The 24,602-nt window shown below is 38.6% G+C and overlaps 1 protein-coding gene across 3 annotated transcripts in view; it reads right to left on the bottom strand.

The window, feature by feature from the left end:
• Positions 1 to 24,602, bottom strand: part of LOC125240359 (probable multidrug resistance-associated protein lethal(2)03659) — a 94,159-nt gene that overhangs the window by 52,796 nt on the left and 16,761 nt on the right. For all 3 annotated transcript variants that reach the window (XM_048148263.1, XM_048148262.1, XM_048148260.1), the window contains 3 exons: positions 2,979 to 3,125; positions 1,619 to 1,681; positions 610 to 686 (listed from right to left, as the gene is read on the bottom strand). In XM_048148263.1, the coding sequence (XP_048004220.1) occupies positions 610 to 686; positions 1,619 to 1,681; positions 2,979 to 3,058 (220 nt within the window). In that variant the 5' untranslated portion in view covers positions 3,059 to 3,125. The remainder of the gene's footprint in view (positions 1 to 609; positions 687 to 1,618; positions 1,682 to 2,978; positions 3,126 to 24,602) is intronic.

Here is a 24,602-nt window from a genome sequence, read left to right as displayed (position 1 = left end):
GTATTTTTTTTAAATTAAATGTTCTATGTCCAGTTGACATATTTTTGTCGTATACATAATACATAATATCCATTATTTATATCGTGCTGTTTTCTTTGAATTCATTATACAAAATGCTGAACACGTTATTTGCTAGATTTACTAAGAAAACAAAGCTATCTATGATATGATATTAAAAATATTCTAGACACGAGGTTGTCAATGTTGTCTCTTAGACTACAATAGACAACAAATTAATATTTATTTTTTAGAAAAAAATCATGTTCCATTGTTATGACGTAATGTGAATGTATATAACAAACTCCCTCTCGAATTGAAATCAACTACCAGCGATAAATGTTTCTTTGAAAAACTCAAATCTAAACTGGTGTCTGACGCACACTATTCAATTGATTCCTATTACGAGACCTAACACTGTATCAAATGAGTAAAACTGTAAGCATACAAATATACACCTTGCCTATTAATAATTAATGTAATTTTTAATCTAGCAGTAAGCATGCCAATGTACCTGACGTGTAAAATTTTATTTTATCAATAAAGGATTGTATTATATTGTATTGTATTGTGTCACATGGTAGCGCATGAGTGTTTCATCGCATCACTTACCCCGGTTATCGAGTTCTTGTTTCCATTTTTCGGCCAGCGCGTCTCCCCGCGGTGCCGCTTTGTGGCCTGGCGTACATCTAAAAACATAGAAAAAGTTAAAGTTTTTGGCTGAAGTCGCGCTGACATGTCATGACATGACATGTCAATCTCATATCGAACACACAAAGCCCGTTTCTCAACAGCAATTCATGTTACATCTATCGCAGGTGTATGGTGTTTTTTTTAGAAAAAATACGAATGTAAAAAAAACGAACTATTCTATTTTGTTTCCTATAATGGAACTAACTATATACCGAAGTCAACGGAATTCAATTTAACCTAACCACAATATTAAAATTTTGAAAAACCCCCGATCGCGACTTATAACACTCCCGATACGACTAAATGAGCATTTCTTTTTTTTGCCATTTTTTTTTTTTTTTTTTTTTGGGAATTTTAGGTCAATTGTACTCAGAATCACGAGTACTTTCAATCTCAGTGGGAGACAAAAAGTGTCCTAGAGTTTCCATACATATTTGTTACTTTCCTCTTTTGTTACCCCATACAACATGTATGGAAAAAGGTAACAAAATCATATGGGATAATTTTTTAAGTACTAGGATTGAAAGAGCTAGCTAGTGAGTCTGAGTAGAAATTGCATTTTTTTTTCAAAAATATCACATTTCACAAAAGTGGCAAAAAAGAAAAGAAATGCTCAAATCAGCTATCAAACAAAAAAACTAAATCGAAATCGGTTCATCCGTTCGGGAGCTACGATGCCACAAACAGACAGACAGACACGTCAGACTTATGACACCCCGTAGTTTTTGCGACGGGGGTTAAAAAACACGGTGTATACCAGTGGCGGGGCGTGAAAATTTTCGTTGGTAAAGCCGGAGGGGTTTTTGGAAGTTGTTTTGTATGGACTTCTACAGATACTAGAGAATTTTAGGGAACTCGTTGGGAATCGAGTTGTATCGACGCTCCGCCACTGGTGTATACATATATTACTACCCGTGCGAATACGCACCTGTATACATCTGATATGCTCAGCTGACCTTTACGCCCTTTCACGAACAGAGACCTGGTGTACCTGAAACATTTAAAAAGAAGTCTTCTGTCAAAGAGAAAAGACTAGAAAGAATAACGAGGAAAGAATTAATATCTCTTATCTTACTTGCGACAAAGAGGATCGAGTTACGAGTATTATATAGTTACTGTCGAAGTAAAATGTGTAATCACAATGCAGAGACTGCCATCTCTCGATACAGGCTTAAAACTTTTGAACCTTAGTTTTGACAATTTGCTTTTTTTTTTTAATTTATTTTACAAATAAGTACATTATATTATTCACATTTATGTTTCTCGCCAAACTGTCTTGCAGTTTGTTGGCGAGATAGCGCCCATTTTTAACATTTACATATATTATTTATATATTATGGGTACTTACATATTTGTTAGGCACTAATTAGCTTAAAACTATTTACATGCAGTGCGCAAGCTTATGTCATCATTATTACATGCTAATGCTTCCTGGACTACTCAATTACACTTATACTGTGTAAGAATGTCCTATAATATTTATTATTTATTTAGTTATTTATTTATTTATACTTTAGGTAGGTAGATAAATATCTTAGGGCAATTTCTCCAAAAGCTTGATATGTGTTAAAATGTCAAATATTAGTATTAGCGTCATCTAGTTGAGCGTACCCCAAAGGTGTAATGCCATCTAGGCCACCGTACCTTTTCCTGTATGGTTCTGGGGTACGTTTTTTTCTTAGACTTTATCTGTCTATACGGAGTTATATATGTCTTTGATTATACTAATAGGTATAATGTAATATTGTATTGTACCCTAATTATGATAATTTAACTTAAACTTTGACATGTAAAATTTTTAATTTTATGAATATGTCGGATCGTGGGCGTATCATACCAGAACCGTTGTCAGGACCCGTTGTAGTTGTTTATGAGAGCTTTCAATGAAATACCATGTGAACCATGTCCATTTCACAGAATTTACTGCACAAAACCGATTACACATTTAATCAGATGAAATAATACATTCCGCCTATTATTTCGAGCAAACCGCCGGATTAGACCGATGAATCTCCAACAACGCCAGCACTCCTCAACCATTTCCACTGCAGATCGATTGACAGCCTCCAATCATCTGTTCATCATCTGTTTTTCGATTCTGTTCTTTTAGACAACAGCGTCCTCTCTGACGTTTTGGCAGAACTCAGTCGAATACCAGCCAGGTTGTACAAAGTTGTAAAACCCTTGTTTGCTCCATTTGTCAAATATAGCGTCATAAAACGTATCGTAAACCACATTTTGGTCATTCTCCGACAAATAAATGAATATGAATATATGCTAAAACTTACCAAAAGCATGATTTGGATATGAGATTGGCGGTCTCCCTCGGATTCTGCTTCCGGTCTGTATCGAAGTACCCTGGGTCCATGTTAAATCTTATTTAAGTACTAATATCACTTAGTTGTAGGTTGGCACTGTTGGTTACGGCATTGTATCTGTAACAAAGAAAAAAGTTAAAAAAAAAATTGAAAAATCCCCCGAGCGACATAGTGGTCCGATTTTCATGAAACATGGCTAATAACACTCCCGACTAACTCAGCTTTCAAAGAAAAAAAACTAATTTCAAATCGGTTCATCCGTTCGGGAGCTACGATGCTACAGACACAGAGACAGACAGACAGACACGTCAAACTTATAAAGTTTTGGTTTTAAGTAAGGGCATTTATGTGAGATGAGCACAGATATTTGTTCCTGAGTCATGGATGTTTTCTATATAGGTATATAAGTATGTATTTATCTATTTAAGTATGTATATCGTCGCTTAGCACCCATAGTACAAGCTTTGCTTAATTTGGGGCAAAGTTGATCTGTGTATGGTGTCCCCCAGTATTTATCTATTAATTTAAGTTAATTTGATTTTTAGACATTTTGGGAATACGGTCATTTGAGAAGTAGGTTTAAGTCATTTCAAGTTTTAGACATTATGATTAATCTGTTTTGACATTGCGACGTTTTAGGAACATGGTATTATAAAATAAAATAAATAAATAAATAAATGACGACCGGTCTGGCTCAGTCGGTAGTGACCCTGCCTGCTGAGCCGCGGTCCCAGGTTCGAATCCCGGTAAGGGCATTTATTTGTGTGATGAGCACAGATATTTGTTCCTGAGTCATGGATGTTTTCCATGTATATAAGTATGTATTTATCTATATAAGTATGTATATCGTCGCTTAGCACCCATAGTACAAGCTTTGCTTAGTTTGGGGCTAAGTTGACCTGTGTAAGGTGTCCCCCAATATTTATTTATTTATTTATTTATTTAAATATTATATGACATTCTTAAATTTGGTTGTAACGAATCGTAATCGACTCGATTATTATTTATTTATTTATTTAAACTTTATTGCACAAATTTACAAAAAAAGAGTACAAATGGCGGACTTAACGCCTTTATTATGTGGCCATGAGTAACAAAAAAAAACTACGTTTTAACGTGCCCATTCACCGAATAGTTTAAAAATGATGAAAATTACTGTTTTCCTGTTACTAGCAGCATCAGAATAGATTGATTAATACTCATGCAGATACGTCACACAGTAAATAATTATTTATAGCCTGGTGACAGAGCAAACATAGGAAATAGAACCGATCTGTAACTAACACACAAAGTCAAAGTCCGTTTGTCAACAGCAATTTTATTGATGTAACATCTATCGCAGGTGTATGGTGTTTCTTAGAAAAAAAAATACGAATTAAAAAAGTAACTACGCTATTCCCTTTCCTGTAATGGACCTAACTACGTACCGAATACGTACGTACGTATCTATATTATTTGTGGTCATGGTTCGTTAATATTTCTTGTATGTGGGTAGCTTTTGCACATTTTAATTTTTCCTCAGTCACCCGTTGACCAAGAACGCTGTAAAGAGTTCGAAACGTCGGGATGTATTTTAAATTCATTATACGCGATTTAATCCGTTTCCATAGTTTTATTTCATACGTACCGAAGTTAACGGATTTCAATAAAAACACGGTGTAGACTGATTGGCGATTGACCCTAATCACACCTGACCCTTTAGCACAACTTGCCTTGTCGCGCGCGAGTCCATGCAACAAGCGCGACTTCAAGTATGGACTGTCGCACGACAAGACAAGTTGTGCTAGAGGGGCAGATCGAAAGAGAGTCTCTGATGGAGCTCACCGATTTAGTAATAGCCCATTCACTCTTTCTTTAAAGAGACCGAGGTCGTATTTTTCCGGTTTTTCCTTTCATATAAAAATTCTTCGTATGATCATCTCAAAAGGACTATGCCAATTGCAAAGTAAATACTTCAATTTAGATTCTTGCCAGTTTGCCTCCAATGTAATAATAACTGTTTGTTATTATTATTGTGGGGACGAGTCACCGTCTGCCAGAAATAAAATTGGATACCGTTTTATTAGGCAGGCGTCCGGTTTTTTATCCATAGCCCAGTAATTAGTCCATCACTTTCATCAAAATAGACCAGTTCATTTTAGATTCCATTAACTCTCAAATAGTAAAAAAAAAATCGAAATAAGATGTCATATATTAAAGAAAAAAAAAAAAAAAAAATGACGAGCACCACCAGTGGTGAAGGCCGGATTCGAACCGGTGTCTTTTAGCAATCCGGGCCAAACGCCATCACCCCTAGGCCACCTCGCCACAACGGAAGCCGTCGAAATTTCTCTCACACACACAAATCAGAATATTTGTTAAAATAATTTGATTTGTTCCCATAGTCTCAAATAGTCCTTACACCCTGGCGGGTGTTGCCTCTGCGTGTGTCCCATGATACGGGCAAGGGCAACATCCGCTCGGTGTACCCCTTACATTTCATTAAAGTGTCGAAAGGGCCTCTACGCGTTGGCTTCGGCCCCGCGCACGCCTCCCAAAGGTCCGGAATACCATTGTTCCGTGATGGGAAAGACTATTTGTTACACAAGGGTGCAAAGTTGTATTTAACACCGAGTGTGGAATTAAAAAACGAGCAAGTGAAAGGATTCCATGGTTGAACCACGAGCGAAGCGAGTGGTTCGAGAATAGAATCCTGAACTTGCGAGCTTTTTAACACACGAGAAGTAATAGTTATTTGTTATACAAGGGGGCAAAGTTGTATTTTAACGCCGAGTGTGGAATTGAAAAACGAGCAAGTGAAAGGATTCCATGGTTGAATCACGAGCGAAGCGAGTGGTTCCAGAATAGAATCCTGAACTTGCGAGCTTTTTAACACACGAGAAGTAATAGTTATTTGTTATACAAGGGGGCAAAGTTGTATTTTAACGCCGAAAGTGGAATTGAAAAACGAGCAAGTGAAAGGATTCTATAGTTGAACCACGAGCGAAGCGAGTGGTTCGAGAATAGAATCCTGAACTCGCGAGTTTTTTAGCACACGAGAAGTAAAATACATTTGCACCCGAGTGTAACACAAAACTTTTCCCACCACTATAGCGAGGAAACTACAACGTAAAAAATGCGTTTATCACTGCTTCCAGTAGTTTCACAGGTGGTAAATCATCTTTTCCCCTCACTAGCTCGGAAACACGTGTTTTGTCCTTTAATACCAGCGGGTAAAAACGCATTTTATCCACTAGTGGGTAAAGTAATTTGACCTTGAATAAAGTCAAATTAACTGCTTTAAAATGGATAAAAGTAGGTGAATCTAGTAATAAAGATGATTTACCACCTGTGGAACTACTGGAAGCAGTGATCAACGCATTTTTTGCGTTGTAGTTTCCTCGCTATAGTGAGGGGAAAAGTTTTGTGTTACACTCGGGTGCAAATGTATTACTTCTCGTGTGTTAAAAAACTCGCAAGTTCAGGATTCTATTCTTGAACCACTCGCTTCGCTCGTGGTTCAACTATAGAATCCTTTCACTTGCTCGTTTTTCAATTCCACACTCGGCGTTAAAATACAACTTTGCCCCCTTGTATAACAAGTAACTATTATTACTAGATTCACCTACTTTTCTTAGAATAAATTTAAAAGTGGAAAATGTCTGCCTTGGGTGAGACTTGAACTCACGGCATCTGGATCGATACTCCAGCGCTCTGCCAACTGAGCCACCAAGACTTCAAACAAGCCAGCGAAATTTTCCACTACTAAGGTCAATGGGACCCGTAGCGACATCTACCGTAAGAGTGTTAAACTTCTTAAACGACCTATATACTTATTGACCTTAGTAGTGGAAAATTTCGCTGGCTTGGTTGAAGTCTTGGTGGCTCAGTTGGCAGAGCGCTGGAGTATCGATCCAGAGGCCGTGAGTTCAAGTCTCACCCAAGGCAGACATTTTCCACTTTTAAATTTATTCTAAGCCTAGTGGCATCGATTGCAGACGTTTCTGCTAATCAGAAGTTAAAATTCACCTACTTTTATCAATTTTAGGGCAGTTAATTTGACTTTATACAAGGTCAAATTACTTTACCCACTAGTGGATAAAATGCGTTTTTACCCGCTGGTATTAAAGGACAAAACACGTGTTTCCGAGCTAGTGAGGGAAAAATACATTTGTACCCGAGTGTAACACAAAACTTTTCCCCTCACTGTAGCGAGGAAAGTACAACGCAAAAAGCGCGTTTATCACTGCTTCCAGTATTCCACAGGTGGTAAATCATCGTCATCACTAGATTCACTCACTTTTATCAATATTAAAGCAGAAGGAATGACTATATTCAAGGTCAAATTACTTTACCCACTAGTGGATAAAATGCGTTTTTACCCGCTGGTATTGAAGGACAAAACACGTGTTTCCGAGCAAGAGAGAAAAAATAACATAGATATCTCGATTTTTTTGCCCTAATGGTTATTCCGCCACTAAATATAGGAATAATTATTATTTAACTTCTATCTCAGATGTAATCATACAAAAATCATGACATAATAATGTGCAGAGTTCATTGACCTGCGTATGATTGTACGCCACGTGTTTTAAGGTCACTATGCTAATTATGTACGTATTTGCGTGCCGCTCACAGATCGATTTCATGATGACCCCGTGCTTTATCTTGAGATATGGCTACTATGGCTAGGCTACTGATATTAGTACCACCTGGGGCCTATATACAACGTGTTACACCATCCACTGAAAACCTGATAACCTAACCACAAAATTAAAATTTTGAAAAAACCCCCGACCGCGACATAGTGGACCGATTTTCATGAAACATGGCTAAGAACACTCCCGACTAACTCAGCTTTCAAACAAAAAAAACTAAATCGAAATCGGTTCATCCGTTCGGGAGCTACGATGCCACAGACAGACACACACACACAGACAGACAAACAGACAGACAGACAGGCACACACACAGACAGACAGACAGACAGACAGACAGACAGACAGACAGACGGACAGACAGACAGACACGTCAAACTTATAACACCCCTTCGTTTTTGCGTCGGGGGTTAAAAACAGTTTGTTCAGAATCAAGAGTAGAATCAATTACGCTATATTTTACCCGACTCAAAAACGACGGGGTGTTATAAGTTTGACGTGTCTGTCTGTCTGTTTGTCTATTTGTCTGTCTGTCTGTGTGTGTGCCTGTCTGTGGCATCGAAGCTCCCGAACGGATGAACCGATTTAGATTTAGTTTTTTTTGTCTGAAAGCTGAGTTAGTCGGGAGTGTTCTTAGTCATGTTTCATGAAAATCGGTCCACTATATCGCGGTCGGGGGTTTTTTCAAAATTTTAATTTTGTGGTTATTTGTATTTAGTTTTCATTTTTTGCATGCCCGGTCTAAAATTGACAGAGTGCGCGGCAGTAGCAACAGCATTCTAAACATGATAGCAAATAATCGAATATCAGTTGCCAATGTCACTACCGTTTTAACCCCCGACGCAAAAACGACGGGGTGTTATAAGTTTGACGTGTCTGTCTGTCTGTCTGTCTGTCTGTCTGTCTGTCTGTCTGTCTGTCTGTCTGTCTGTCTGTCTGTCTGTCTGTCTGTCTGTCTGTCTGTCTGTTTGTCTGTGTGTGTGTCTGTCTGTGGCATCGTAGCTCTCGAACGGATGAACCGATTTTGATTTAGTTTTTTTTGTTTGAAAGCTGAATTAGTCGGGAGTGTTCTTAGCCATGTTTGATGGTAATCGGTCCACTATGTCGGAGGTTATTCAAAATTTTAATTAGTTTTTTTTTTTAATAAAAAAAAATTACAATGGTATGTGGCTGATTCTTAGCGGCCCGAAATGTATTACAAAAACACCTAAATACTATTTTTTTCAGCCTTCTAGCTCAAAAAATAAAGATTTTACACCCGGGTTAGATTTTTTTGAAAAAAAAATTATCCAAATCGGTCCAAAAAATGTCTATATATACGAAAATATAAAATTCGTGTGGCACTATTGTGCCACCGAAAGCCCAAATCTGAAGTCCATTTTGGTCTATCTCTTATCGTTTCCGAGATATAACGTCTTGAAAGTACGAAATGTACTAAACTTCTACTATTTGTTTGTGAAATCGTTGCTATCACATTCCATCAGGCGCTCATGACTAAATTGTATGGAAGAGTCGAAATCCGACTCGCACTTGACCAATTATCGTAGAAAGTTGTGTTTCGACGTAAAACGATGAGGTGTTATAAGTTTGACGTGTCTATCTGTCTCTGTGTGTGTGTGTGTGTGTGTGTGTGTGTGTGTGTGTATGTGTGTGTCTGTCTGTGGCATCGCATCGTGTCGTAGCTCCTGAACGGATCTACCGATTTTGATTTATTTTTTTGTTTATAAAAGGTGAATTAGTCGAGTGTTTTTTATTTATATTAGCTGTAGGTGAGGGCCTTTCTTCCCGTGGGAGAAGGCGACTGTGGGATGTGGGTTAAATTGTGGCGTAGGCGAGAGGCTGGCAACCTGTCACTGCAATGTCACAGTTTCGTTTTCTTTCAACCCCTTATTTGCCAACAGTGGCACTGAAACCTGAGTAGTTTCATGTGCTCTGCCTACCCCTTCATGGGACACAGGCGTGATTGTATGTATATGTAGCTGTAGGTGATGGCCGCTGGTCCAAGATGGTCGCCGCCACAAAAAAAAAATATTTTTTTATTATGGATTACAGAGGCAAGCCTGATCGCGCGATAAATGATAAAACCAGCAGGGTTAGCACATGATTGCCGCGAGAGTATGTCACCGCGAGATAGACTACCGGTTCTTATGTCATTAATACAATTACGACAAAGACGTGTCATCTCATCTATCTCGCGGCGACATACTCTCGCGGCAATCATGTGCTAGGCCTAAAGGGGCGGCTCATTCTGCGATTCTATCGCCGCGCTACATGTATATGGCGGCGGCCGCGAGTTTCGCGGCCCGTTCACTGGTGACGACCTTCACGCGGCGCAATAGAATTCTATGTCGGCTGCTCGCGTGCGGTCTGTTTGTTAATGTAGGTAAGAATTTAGAATGGCGGCATTTTATGAACATCAAAGGAGTGAGCCTTCAGTATTTGTACTATTATATTCTGTGATATTCGTACTATTAGTAAGTGCGAAAAGGATGGCCTGGCCTGGCGCGACCATGCTATCGGTGCTGATTTTTAACCGCCGCCTCAAATCTCAAAGGAAGGGGTTCTCAATTCGTCTGTATTTTATTTTTTATGTTTGTTCCTCGATATCTCCGTCGCTACTGGACCGATTTTGAATTTTTTTTTTGATAGTATATGAATACAGATTGGTCCCATTTGTCTCAGAACCCAGTTCTGATGATGGGATCCTGGAGAAATCGAGAGAACTCCTCAAATCTGAAAGGCATACATATGGTGATTTTTGTGTTTTTTAAAGGAATGGCATGCATTTACTTACGGAACAGTGACATTTGGTGCAGTGGAACTGCTGATGATGGTCAGAACGGAACTCCTCAAATCTGAACGGCACGCTTATAGTGACTTTGGTATTTTTATAAGATCAGCATGCCCTTACGTCCAGAACAGTGACATTTGGTGCACTGGAACTTCTGATGATGGTCAGAACGGAACTCCTCAAATTTGAACGGCACGCTTATAGTGACTTTGGTATTTTTATAAGAACAGCATGCACTTACGTCCAGAACAGTGACATTTGGTGCAGTGGAACTCCTGATGTTGGTCAGAACGGAACTCCTCAGATCTGAACGGCACGCTTATAGTGACTTTAGTATTTTTATAAAAACAGCATGCACTTACCTCTAGAACATCTTGAACGTAAAAAATGTAGGTAAGTAGGTACTTAACATACAATTCGGTACTTGAATTCCAAAACACAAGAAATGTGACAAAAGAAAGAGCCCCCTACAAAAAGAAAGAAATAAAAACCTTAAATTATAAATTTAAAAAACCCCGACACAAAAAAAAGGTGAATTAAATTAAAAATTAAATAAAAAAAGGGTGAAAAAAACTAAAAGTGCGAGCTTTCAAAAAGTAATAAAATAACTAAATAAGTAGCTCTAGGAATACCTACCTTCCTTCTTACGAAATACCTACCTTCTTCTTCTTAGGAATATCTACCTACCTTCTACCTTCTTACGAAATACGTAAGATGAAAACCTAACTACGAAATTCTTGAACGTAAAAATTTTGGTACTTAAACATAAAATTACTTGAATTCTTAAACACAAGAAATATGACAAAATAAATTATTAATTATTATTCTCTTTATTGATTTCCATTATTAATTAATGGTAAAGTGTTGTCGCGTCGGGGGACCGCTCTTTGCCTGTCTAACTTGAAACTTAAAAACTAAATATTTACACAGCTAAACTAACTTAATAAATGTTTAACAAAAAATTCACTAGGTACATACATTAAACTAACTACCTGAACATGAACAATGTAACTATACAACCAAAATGTCAAAGGAAGTATTAGAATTACAAGTAACGTATATGTTTACAACCAAACAAACTAGATAAGTGCTGAGCAAAAATTTCAACACCCAATCTTAAAATAAGACTCTAAAGACTGCATCGGAAACACAACTGTCAACGACGTCTGCCCTCGCGCTAATATTGAGAGCGGTCCCCCGACGCGACAACACTTTACCATTAATTAATAATGGAAATCAATAAAGAGAATAATAATTAATAATTTATTTTGTCATATTTCTTGTGTTTAAGAATTCAAGTAATTTTATGTTTAAGTACCAAAATTTTTACGTTCAAGAATTTCGTAGTTAGGTTTTCATCTTACGTATTTCGTAAGAAGGTAGAAGGTAGGTAGATATTCCTAAGAAGAAGAAGGTAGGTATTTCGTAAGAAGGAAGGTAGGTATTCCTAGAGCTACTTATTTAGTTATTTTATTACTTTTTGAAAGCTCGCACTTTTAGTTTTTTTCACCCTTTTTTTTATTTAATTTTTAATTTAATTCACCAGTTTGTATGACTTTTTTGTGTCTTTGCTATTAGGGGTTTTTGTGGACCATTCTCTTCAGTACATTTTGTATAGGAAAGACGGAAGACGCGCCCCCAGGCGGCGCGGTGCGCGCCAAGCGACCGACGCGTCGCCTGGGGCGCGCCAAGCGACGTCCCTTGCGCGTCCTTCCTATACAAAATGTACTGAGGAGACGTTTTTTAAATTACATTCAGGCGGCGTGGCGCTGACGTCCGTTCCGCGTTGGTGGACATGCGTCTCTCGAGTGTGGACGGTCCCTCAGTAACACAAGCTTTCTGGTATATGCCCGAAACTGGAACACGAATCTGGAGTGCGCCAAGACCTTGGTTGATAAGTTATCTCGAGTGCATTGGCAATAGATAACAAGTATATGTATTTATACTGCTATTGCCTAATAACGTGATTGATTGACTATTAAATAATCTTTTTATATCGCCTGACAAGTCATCAGAAACTTCAATGAGAAAGAAGCTGTCGATTAACCTAACCACAAAATTAAAATTTTGAAAAAACCCCCGACCGCGACATAGTGGACCGATTTTCATGAAACATGGCTAAGAACACTCCCGACTAACTCAGCTTTCAGACAAAAAAAAACTAAATCTAAATCGGTTCATTCGTTCGGGAGCTACGATGCCACAGACAGACACACACACAGACAGACAAACAGACAGACATAAATTAGGGTTAAATAACCTAATCACAAAATTAAAATTTTGAAAAACTCCCGACTGCGACATAAGTGGTCAGATTTTCATGAAACATGGCTAAGAACACTCCCGACTATCTCAGCTTTCAGACACAAAAAACTAAATCTAAATCGGTTCATCCGTTCGGGAGCTACGATGCCACAGACAGACACGTCAAACTTATAACACCCCGTCGTTTTTGCGTCGGGGGTTAATAGTTATTTGTTATACAAGGGGGCAAAGTTGTATTTTAACGCCGAGTGTGGAGTTGAAAAACGAGCATGTGAAAGGATTCTATAGTTGAACCACAAGCGAAGCGACTGGTTCGAGAATATAATCCTGAACTTGCGAGTTTTTTAACACACGAGAAGTAAAATACATTTGCACCCGAAGTGTAACACAAAACTTTTCCCCCCACTACAGCGAGGAAACTACAACGCAAAAAATGCGTTTATCACTGCTTCCAGTAGTTCCACAGGTGGTAAATCATCTTTATTACTAGATTCACCTACTTTTATCAATTTTAAAGCAGTTAATTTGACTTTATTCAAATTACTGTACCCACTAGTGGATAAAATGCGTTTTTACCCGCTGGTATTAAAGGTCAAAACACGCGTTTCCGAGCTAGTGCGGGGAAAAAATAGTTCCAATGAAATTCCGCAACATGGCGCGTAGTGATATAATATCTGGGCAACCGAGCTTCGCTCGGTTCTGTTTCGTATCCTTGACATGTGTCGCCATCTAGTTCAAAAATGAATAGTACCTACATCGAGCGAAAGAATTCTCAGCCTTAACAACACAACTACTCCACACGAGATGGCGCGCATTTCGCCACAAAAACTCAAATAGTGTATTTTCTATTCGTTTTAGCCTTGACCTGTGTCGCCATCTAGTGTTTGCAATAAATAGTACTTACATCGACCGAAAGAATTCTGTCTTAACAGTACAACTACTGCACACGAGATGGCGCGCGAAGAAAAACGCATGAAAACTCGAAAATTCGCGTTTTCCGGGACCTAAGGATAAGTTAGACCGATTTTTCACCCCCAAAAACCCCCACATAACAAATTTCTGCGAAATCGTTAGAGCGGTTTCCGAGATCGTCAGTGTAAATAAATATATATATAAATAAATAAATAAATAAATAAATATACAAGAATTGCTCGTTTAAAAGTATAAGATTTCTAGCCAGACTTTAAATTCACGATGTCCATATCCAAGCATCGACCATGGCTACCGGCTACACAAATCACACGGTCCCGACCGATTGGCCCGCGGCCTTGACCGCGTGACCTTCCCGACCACCATCGCCATTAAACTAACCCACGAATCGAATTGGTGGATTTGAGGGGTGAATATATTAATTAGCCCGACGCAAAAACGAAGGGGTGTTATAAGTTTGATGTGTCTGTCTGTCTGTTTGTCTGTCTGTCTGTGTGTGTGTCTGTCTGTGGCATCGTAGCTCTCGAACGGATGAACCGATTTTGATTTAGTTTTTTTTGTCTGAAAGCTGAGTTAGTCGGGAGTGTTCTTAGCCATGTTTCATGAAAATCGGTCCAGTATGTCGCGGTCGGGGGTTTTTTCAAAATTTTAATTTTGTGGTTAGGTTATTTTAGTCCCACGTTTTTTAACGCAGAAACGACGGGGTGTTATAAGTTTCACGTGTCTGGCTGTCTGTGTGTGTGTCTGTGGCATCGTAGCTCCCGAACGGATGAACCGATTTACATTTAGTTTTAGCTTCGAACCCCGGATCGTACCAATGAGTGTTTCGGAACTTATGTGCGAAATGTCAAAAAGGAAAACATCGTGAGGAAACCGAACTAATTCCAATAAGGTCTAGTTTACCCTTCGGGTTGGAAGGTCATGGCAGTCGCTTTCGTAAAACTAGTACCTTCGCCAAAACTTGGGGTTAGTTGTCAAAGCGGACCCCAGGCTCCCATGAGCCGTGGCAAAATGCGGGGATAAAATAAACAAATATTATAGAACATTCTTACACAGATTGACTGAGGCCCACGGTAAGCTCAAGAAGGCTTGTGTTATGGGTACTCAGACAACGATATATATAATAAATAAATACTTATATACATAGAAAACATCCATGACTCAGAAACAAATATCTGTGCTCATCACACAAATAAATGCTCTTACCGGGATTCGAACCCGGGACCGTGGCTTAGCACTCTTAGCAGGCAGGGTCACTACCGACTGAGCCAGACCGGTCGTCAACGCAATAACGCGGGATAACGCAAGGAGGATAATGTTGAATCACTCAAATCATGCCGTGGTCGTAAAATAACGTTAATAATTCCTATAATTAGTTTCATTTCCGAAAATAATGCCCCAGCCTTCGAGGACCAATCACCACAAGGTTATGGAACTAAAAAAACTTCAGTGAATGTCACAGTCATTCAAGCTATAATCACCCTTGTGATGTATACTTTAAGATACGTTTTTTAGTGACGTTCTGGCTGTGAATAATTAATTTTTAACGTCTCATTTGACTGGTTACGTAACTATTAACTGTACTTGTGTAAGACTCACAGAACTTAATTTAGATAGAAGAAACAAATTCATATATTTGTATAGGGGCCGAGCGTGTCAAATTTTGTACTGAAGTTGATTCTTGCCTGTAATTTTAAATATGTCTCAGGCTCTTGATTGTTCATAATTTTTGTGTTGTTGCAATTGAATATCACGTAACGAGGCATTTTTTATGTTTTGGTTGACTTCAACTTACAAAAATTGACGCCCGAAAGCTGCAAGCTGCGAGTAAAGACGGACAACTCAGTGGATTTCACTGAGTTCATTTGACACGCTAAGTAGATACGTTTGCTTGATCTATGGTATATATGACATCTGTGGTAAGACTATTTAATAGTGTATTTATTTGACTACCATACCAATCAAATCTGTCTGTCTGTATGTGTGTCTGTGGCATCGTAGCTCCCAAACGGATGCACCGATTTAGATTTAGTATATTTTACATAAATATAATTGTCTACTTATCTGTAACAATTTTGCGCCAAATTTGTAACTCTGATGTAAGCTGGTTACCTACAGCACAGGCCTCGCCTAGCGTAGGAACCAGGTCAACGTTATAAGGGAAAGCACAAGCGATGTTCTCTCAAATTCTGTATTGTTTAGCTTAATTTCTTCCTTTTTATGATGAATGTTCAATTTGTGTAGATAAAATAAATGTTTTAATGTTTTTAATATTTTGTTAGAAAGCTGAGTTAGTCGGGAGTGTTCTTAGCCATGTTTCATGAAAATCAGGTCCACTATTGTCGGAGGTTTTTCAAAATTTTAATTTCTCGGTTAGGTCTTTTATCAAATTTTTCTCGTTAGTTAATCTTTCAGCCTTACATAATAACTGTCATCATCATCATCAAACTGTACGTTTCCCATATTGCACACATATTTCTTTGTTATGAAACCCAGCAGACATACGATACATGCTTTGAAAACTTTTCAATAGTGAGAATAGCTGTTTGAAACCTGTAACTCACACTCGATTGTGAAAAATCAAACACAATACACACAAACGCGTGTATTCCCATAAGGGGTTAAACTTCAGGCTAAAGTCAGGTATGACGACCGGCCTGGCTCAGTCGGTAGTGACCCTGCCTGCTAAGCCGCGGTCCTGGGTTCGAATCCCGATAAGGGCATTTATTTGTGTGATGAGCACTGATATTTGTTCCTGAGTCATGGATGTTTTCTATGTATATAAGTATGTATTTATCTATTTAAGTATGTATATCGTCGCTTAGCACCCATAGTACAAGCTTTGCTTAGTTTGGGGCTAAGTTGATCTGTGTAAGGTGTCCCCAATATTTATTTATTTATAAAGTTTCATTTCAGTGCCACTGTAAAGTTCAAAAGAATAACCTAACCCCAAAATTAAAATTTTGAAAAACCCGACATAGTGGACCGATTTTAATGAAACATGGCTGAGAACACTCCCGACGAATTCAACTTTCAAACAAAAAAATCTAAATGGGTTCATCCGTTCGGGGGCTACGATGCGATAGACAGACACATACACACACAGACAAACAGACAGACAGACACGTCAAACTTATAACACCCCGTCGTTTTTGCGTCGGGGGTTAATAAGTTCATAAGACTGCTAGTATATTTTTAACCCCCGACGCAAAAACGACGGGATGTTATAAGTTTGACGTGTCTGTCTGTCTGTTTGTCTGTGTGTGTATGTGTCTGTCTGTCGCATCGTAGCCCCCGAACGGATGAACCGATTTAATTTTAGTTTTTTGTTTGAAGGCTGAGTTAGCACCGCTCGACGCTCCTAAAGTAAAATCCATAATCCTACGGACCAAATTGACAAGTAAGTGTGAACGAATGTTGCCACAGTTTGGCCAGTGTCGTTCTTATCGATATTAAAATTATTATTACATCGTAGATTTAAGGTGCACCCAGACGGGACAATGAAATTGGCAATTTGATCGGCTAATCAATATACCAACTTTTTCTGTGATTTCGACAGATCAAAAGGTCTGTAGACCGCTAATTAGAGATATTTTTTTTATTTCGAAGCAGCAATAATATTATTCGAAAATTATATAGATATTTATGATATACTTGCCATAGCGTGACAGATAATTTATTATCGTCGGACATGGTATTTTATTTTTTACCTACAGGCTCGGAAACCTTTTATGTTTTAAAACTAGTGGGTAAAAATGCATGGTATCCATCCACTACCTCGAAGATACATAGAACAAACCAAAATGTGTACCTCTTATTTGAAACTCATATACTTATTCTTGATTTAATCTTGTCTGTTGTATGTACTTTACAACTTGTCGATATATTGTTATCGACATATACCCTTCCCTATTTTAATTTTGCTGTTCCTGGTATCATTTTACCTGTCAGTCATTTGTCAATTTAGTCCGTAGGATTATGAATTTTACTTTAGTAACCACACTTCTATGGAACTTGTTTTGTATGTGTTTTGTTCTACCTACACAACACTTTATTAGGTTATAATTATATTTTCCCCTCACTAGCTCGGAAACACGTGTTTTGTCCTTTAATACCAGCGGGTATAAAACGCATTTTATCCACTAGTGGGTAAAGTAATTTGACCTTGAATAACTCAGCTTTCAGACAAAAAAAACTAAATCAAAATCGGTTCATCCGTTCGGGAGCTACGATGCCACAGACAGACACACACACAGACAGACAAACAGACAGACAGACAGACGGACAGACAGACAGACAGACACGTCAAACTTATAACACCCCTTCGTTTTTGCGTCGGGGGTTAATAAAGTCAAATTAACTGCTTCAAAATTGATAAAAGTAGGTGAATCTAGTATTAAAGATGATTTACCACCTGCGGAACTACTGGAAGCAGTGATAAACGCATTTATTGCGTTGTAGTTTCCTCGCTATAGTGAGGGGAAAAGTTTTGTGTTACACTCGGGGGCAAATTTATTTTACTTCTCGTGTGTTAAAAAACTTGCAAGTTCAGGATTCTATTCTCGAACCACTCGCTTCGCTCGTGGTTCAACTATAGAAACCTTTCACTTGCTCGTTTTTCAATTCCACACTCGGCGTTAAAATACAACTTTGCCCCCTTGTATAACAAATAACTATAAAACTTTATGTTTTTGTAATAGCAACTTACTAGGCACGAAATGATCATTAAGTTTAAGAAGTGTTTTGCTCACGAATCTATTTTTGTAAATATATTTTTTTTATACTACGTCGGTGGCAAACAAGCATACGGTCCGCCTGATGTAAAGCGGTCACCGTAACCTATGGACGCCTGCAACTCAAACAGTGTCACATGCGCGTTGCCACCCCATTAGAAACTTGTTCATTCCCTTTTGCTGATGGGTTAAGTACACAGCAAAAAGAAGTGTACAAGTTCTAAGGAGGGTTCGGAGGGGTCGATATTTGTTATTTTTTCTCAAATAAGTGAATTAGTGTTATATTCTTTTGAGAAATAATAGTTATTTGTTTTACAAGGGGGCAAAGTAGTTGTTTAACCGCACGTGCCAATATTGATACCTGAGCAAGCGAAAGATTCCAATATTGAACCGCGAGCGTAGCGAGTGGTTCAAAAAGTGGAATCTTGAGCGTTGCGAGGGTATCAAGGCACGAAGGTTAAACAAACTTTGCCACCGAGTGAAACACAAAATTTTTCACCACACCAACACGAACAAAATACTGACTACAAAACATCAAAATAAATGAAATCCATAAATTTATACAATATTTATGATTCAAAATCATCATTTATAGGTAAAATCTAGCAGCCAGATTAAGACATCGAGTTAAAATTTGTATGAAATTACTTTGCCCCCTTGTGGATAAAATGCAATTTTGCTATCTGTTTTCGAATAGCAAAGAAAGCCTTTACCAGTTGGTGTGGTGAAATAGTATTTTATGCAACTGGTGGTTAAAAGAGGTCAAAAAAGGTGAGTGGCGTGGGTAACAATTTGAGGCGAAGCCGAAAATTGTTAATAAAGACGCCACGAGCATTTTTTGACTCAGTTAAACACCGTTGCATACAATACTTTTTCTACGACCAAGCACTTATTTTGAAAGAAAATTATAAATCAACAAATACCTACTTTCAGTCATCTTAGTTATCTAGTGGACCGCCTACCATTTTGAATATGCAGTTTGAGTGCAAACATGAAAATAAAACTGTCTATGGTATGGTTCTTTGAAGCCTAGCCACTAAGACGAATCGAGCCGAGTTGAATCGAGTTCTCATAAATTTGAATGGGATATTATTCGACGCGTCGCCAATGAACGCAGCAGAAAACGAAGGAGTCTCGACTCTGCGAATTGGTTTGTTAAGTTGGTAGCAATGTATTTACTGAACTGTAACAGCTATATCGTGCTACTGCTACTAAATGTTTTCAGGGTATAGACTAGATAGACTTGTCCTGACATATTTTATGTAGGGTTTTAAAGTTCTATGCACGACCTTGTAACTCACGAATAACAGTACGGGAGTAGAAAAAGATCTTTAAACCGAGTTAGTCGGGAGTGTTCTTAGCCATGTTTCATGAAAATCGGTTCTCTCTGTCGGGGTTTTTTTCAAAATTTTCATTTTATGGTTAGGTTACGCAATAAAATATCAATGACAGTCTATTATCAGTCATATTTGATAAAGATACAGAAAGATATCTCCTGCTAATATTTGTCTCCGAAACAAAGAGATTCTTAACGCTTTACAAACAACATGTGTGCGTTTTCTTTGTCATTTACTTTAAAGAGCAACACAAAGCCTTATGTACATACACAACTATGTATGTAGTCTATGTATGGTATGTATGGGGTCTGGCGCAGTCGGTAGTGACCCTGCCTGCTGCGCCGCGGTCCCGGGTTCGAATCCCGGTAAGGGCATTTATTTGGGTGATGAGCACAGATATTTGTTCCTGAGTCATGGATGTTTTCTATGTATATAAGTATTTATATATTATATATATCGTTATCTGAGTACCCACAACACAAGCCTTCTTGAGCTTACCGTGGGCTTCAGTCAATCTGTGTAAAACTGTCCTATAATTATTTTTTTTTTTTGTTTATTTATGTATACAGTGTGGAAAGATATAAGTCAGGCCCTGGAGCGAAGCTAACCCTTAAATTCTTAACCTGGCTCTTTTCAACCCCCGTCGCAACTAACCACAAAATTAAAATTTTGAAAAAACCCCCGACCGCGACATAGTAGACCGATTTTCATGAAACATGGCTAAGAACACTCCCGACTAACTCAGCTTTCAGACAAAAAAAACTAAATCCAAATCGGTTCATCCGTTCGGGAGCTACAATGCCACAGACGGACACACACACAGACAGACAGACAAACAGACACACACACGCACACACAGACAGACACGTCAAACTTATAACACCCCGTCGTTTTTGCGAGTATTATAGAGAATGACTGTCAAAGTAAAATGTGTAATCACAGTGCATAGACTGCCATCTCTCGACACAAGCTTAAAACGTTTGAACCTCAGTTTTGACAATTTGGCCCATATTCTTAGCTTGATATGTTTTAAAATGTCAAATATTAATATTAGCGCCATCGAGCCGAGCGTACCCCAAAGGTGTATCGCCATCTAGCTCACCGTACCTTTTTCTGTATGGTTTTGGGGTACGTTTTTTCTTAGACTTTATCGGTCTTTACGAAGTTATATAGGTCTTTGGTTTAGGTTAGGGCCGGTTGCATCAAACCGTCTGTCACCGTTAAAGCGTTCGTAAAATTTTATTGTACGGAAAGTTCCATAGACATCTGCAGCGTGACGATGATGTGTCTGTCAAATGTGGTTGATACAACTGGCCCTTAGTCTCTGCAAAGACCCAACTTCGTATTCTTCTTCCTCCTACCCTTATCCCACTTTACCTATATAATGTAACTTCGTATAGACAGATAAAGTCTAAGAAAAAAACGTACCCCAAAAGCATACAGAAAAAGGTACGGTGAGCTAGATGGCGAAACACATTTGGGGTACGCTCGGCTCGATGGCGCTAACATTTTAAAACATATCAAGCTAAGAATATGGGCCAAATTGTTAAAACTGCGGTCAAAAGTTTTAAGCCTGTGCCGAGAGATGGCAGTCTATGCACTGTGATTACACATCTTACATTGACAGTAACGCTCTTTAAGAGCGCTTTCAAAAAATCTGCTTGCTCGCATTTCGACGCCGGCGGCGCTGGCGTGCGCCTGTGTGCAGACGCACACTATAACCAGAAGCATAACGATTGTAGCCTGCGGTACAGACATAGCGTGCGATCCTCTTCGAACCAACCTTACGTGCGGCTAGAGCGAAAGGCATAGCATTCATGGTCGGTACCGCCACGCCGTCAGTGGCGTTGCGGACTAACCATTATTGATACTTGCGTAAAAACACCACCATATATATTACATATTTGCATACATGATTTCGTGCATAAATACTTGACCTTTTAGTTTAATTATTAAACTTATCACAGTTTTTTTTTATTAAAACGTGTGTAGCCTTGGAAGAAATAAATTAAAAAACTTTTATAATATAATAAATTGTGTATATAATATTGTCTTCTGTCACAGCGATAGTTACTCATGAAATAAATTTATGGAATCAGATTATATCGCGTACAATGAATATAATCCGTTATCTTAGTTTTATTTTATTTTGTATATGATATGTTTTCTAGGTTCTTTTCGGTGAAGGAAAACATCGTGAGGAAACCGGACTTATTCCAATAAGGTCTAGTTTACCCTTTGGGTTGAAAGGTCAGATGGCAGTCGCTTTCGTAAAAATTAGTGCCTACGCCAAATCTTGGGATTAGTTGTCAAAGTGGACCGCAGGCTCCCATGAGCCGTGGCAAATGCCGGGATAACGCAAGGAAGATGATGATGTTTTCTAGGTACATATACAGAGTGGGGCCTGTAACAAAGGCGAAGAATTGAACTCTAGGCTATTCTCCTTAAGCCGTTTTCACACTATCCGATCCGATATCGGATGTCGGAAGCATTTCAATAGAAAAAATCCAAGATGGCGCCTGTAATGTATGGGATATCGGTCCGACATCCGATATCGGATCGGATAATGTGAAAACGCACTTATACTGATCAACATTTGTTCGGCGACTTTTAAAAATAACTTGTATTTTGATTTTTATCACCCTTGAAAGTTTTTTCTAAGAGGTAATGTATTGCGAATTCTGTTAAGTCTAAAGTGTGACAGACAACGTCAATGACAACAATAATGGCGTACATTGAAGCTAATATTTATTTTGTATGAAAAATGAAAAATTAAAAGACTTCATAATTTTTAAAAGTCACTGAATAAATGTTGATCAGTATAAGGAGAATAGCCTACAGTTCAATTCTTCGCCTTTGTTACAGGCCCCACTCTGTATATAATGGAACTAAGATCGGTTTTCTTTAATTTTAAGTAGTTTTTTTTATATTTAAAATGTAAAGTTTTGAATGATTCACAGTTATTTTCATTAGACTTATATTCACGGTCTATATCCCGGTCAATATAAGTGTAATATTTAAAATGTGTTTTTAGGGTTTCGTAGTCAACTAGGAACCCTTATAGTTTCGCCATGTCTGTCTGTCTGTCCCTCCGTCCGTCCGTCCGTCCGCGGATAATCTCAGTGACCGTTAGAACTAGAGAGCTGAAATTTGGTACCAATATGTATATCAGTCACGCCGACAAGTGCAAAAATAAAAAGCGGAAAAAATGTTTTATTAGGGTACCCCCCTACACGTAAAGTAGGGAGTGATTTTTTTTTCATTTCAACCCTAACGTATGATTTATTGTTGGATAGGTATTTAAAAATGAATTACTGAAATCGTTTTTTGATAATATTAATATTTTCGCGAATAATCGCTCCTAAAAAAAAAAAAGTGTCCCCCCCCCCTCTAACTTTTTAACCATATATTTAAAAAATATTTAAAAATCACAAAAGTAGAACTTTATAAACTTTCTAGGAAAACTGTTTTGAACTTGATAGGTTCTGTAGTTTTTGAAAAATATGGAAAACTACGGAAGAGCCGAGCGGCTATTTACCAACGCGGCTTTAAAAACCGGCCGAGAGCGTGTCGGGCCACGCTCAGTGTAGGCACTGAGCGTGACCCGACACGCTCTCGGCCGGTTTTTAAATATTATGTTGTTTTAATTGCATGGAGCACAGGAAGGTCCACATCTATGTATTGGTTTTTTGTAAGGAAATACAACTCTACGCTACGCCTACCTGCTTTAGTTGACTGTTGACACACTGAGACAGTGGATGCGCCAGAGTATAAAATAGTGATTACCATCTCTTGTCAAAGATCTTGTTGAGACGAATCAAACGAACCCAAACACGAAGTGGTTTCAAGACCTGGTCGTGGAATACTCTTGACTACCTTCCAGCTTCATCATCAGATTCTGGGTACCATCTCTTGTCAAAGATCTTGTTGAGACGAATCAAACGAGCCCAAACACAGAAGAGTTTCAAGACCTGGTTGTTGAATACTCTTGACTACCTTCCGGCTTCACCATCAGATCCTGGGTACCATCTCTTGTCAAAGATCTTGTTGAGACGAACCAAACGAGCCCAAACACGAAGTGGTTTCAAGACCTGGTTGATGAATTCTCTTGACTACCTTCCAGCTTCATCATCAGATCCTGGGTACCATCTCTTGTCAAAGATCTTGTTGAGACGAACCAAACGAGCCCAAACACGAAATGGTTTCAAGACCTGGTTGATGAGAACTCATGACTACCTTCCGGCTTCATCATCAGATCCTGGGTACCATCACCTCTTGTCAAAGATCTTGTTGAGGCAAATCAAACGAGCCCAAACACGAAATGGTTTCAAGACCTGGTTGATGAGAACTCATGACTACCTTCCGGCTTCATCATCAGATCCTGGGTACCATCACCTCTTGTCAAAGATCTTGTTGAGGCGAATCAAACGAGCCCAAACACGAAATGGTTTCAAGACCTGGTTGATGAGAACTCATGACTACCATCTGACTTCATCATCAGATCCTGAGTACAATCTATTGTCAAAGATTTTGTTGAGACGAGTCAGTAACCTCAAATGATATTCAATAATAAATAATACTTACTAAAAATATTAGTCAAGTTAATTAGTTAGTTACCAAAGTCGTCAACCCAAGGATCAAAGTTTTCGGTCGCAGTATACATGCAACAGTACAGCCAAACACGCACACAAGTGCGGTTTTGGACACGGCGGGTGCCGCACACAATGACAAAATAACTTCGCGATCGTCGAGCCGCGTGCGGAGCGGACTAACATACGTCCTGCCTCTACAAGCTCTGCCGCGGTACTGACATCGCAAGCGCGCGTAACCGGTAATAAGGAGGCATTTTTAAAAAATCGTCAAAAATATTAAATTGCAATTAATAGAAAACTTTTGCATAAA

This window comes from Leguminivora glycinivorella, chromosome 27, assembly GCF_023078275.1.
Source record: "Leguminivora glycinivorella isolate SPB_JAAS2020 chromosome 27, LegGlyc_1.1, whole genome shotgun sequence".
Taxonomy (NCBI): domain Eukaryota; kingdom Metazoa; phylum Arthropoda; class Insecta; order Lepidoptera; family Tortricidae; genus Leguminivora; species Leguminivora glycinivorella.
Note: the sequence above shows the minus strand (reverse complement) of the source record. Positions and strands in the feature narration are given on the sequence as shown.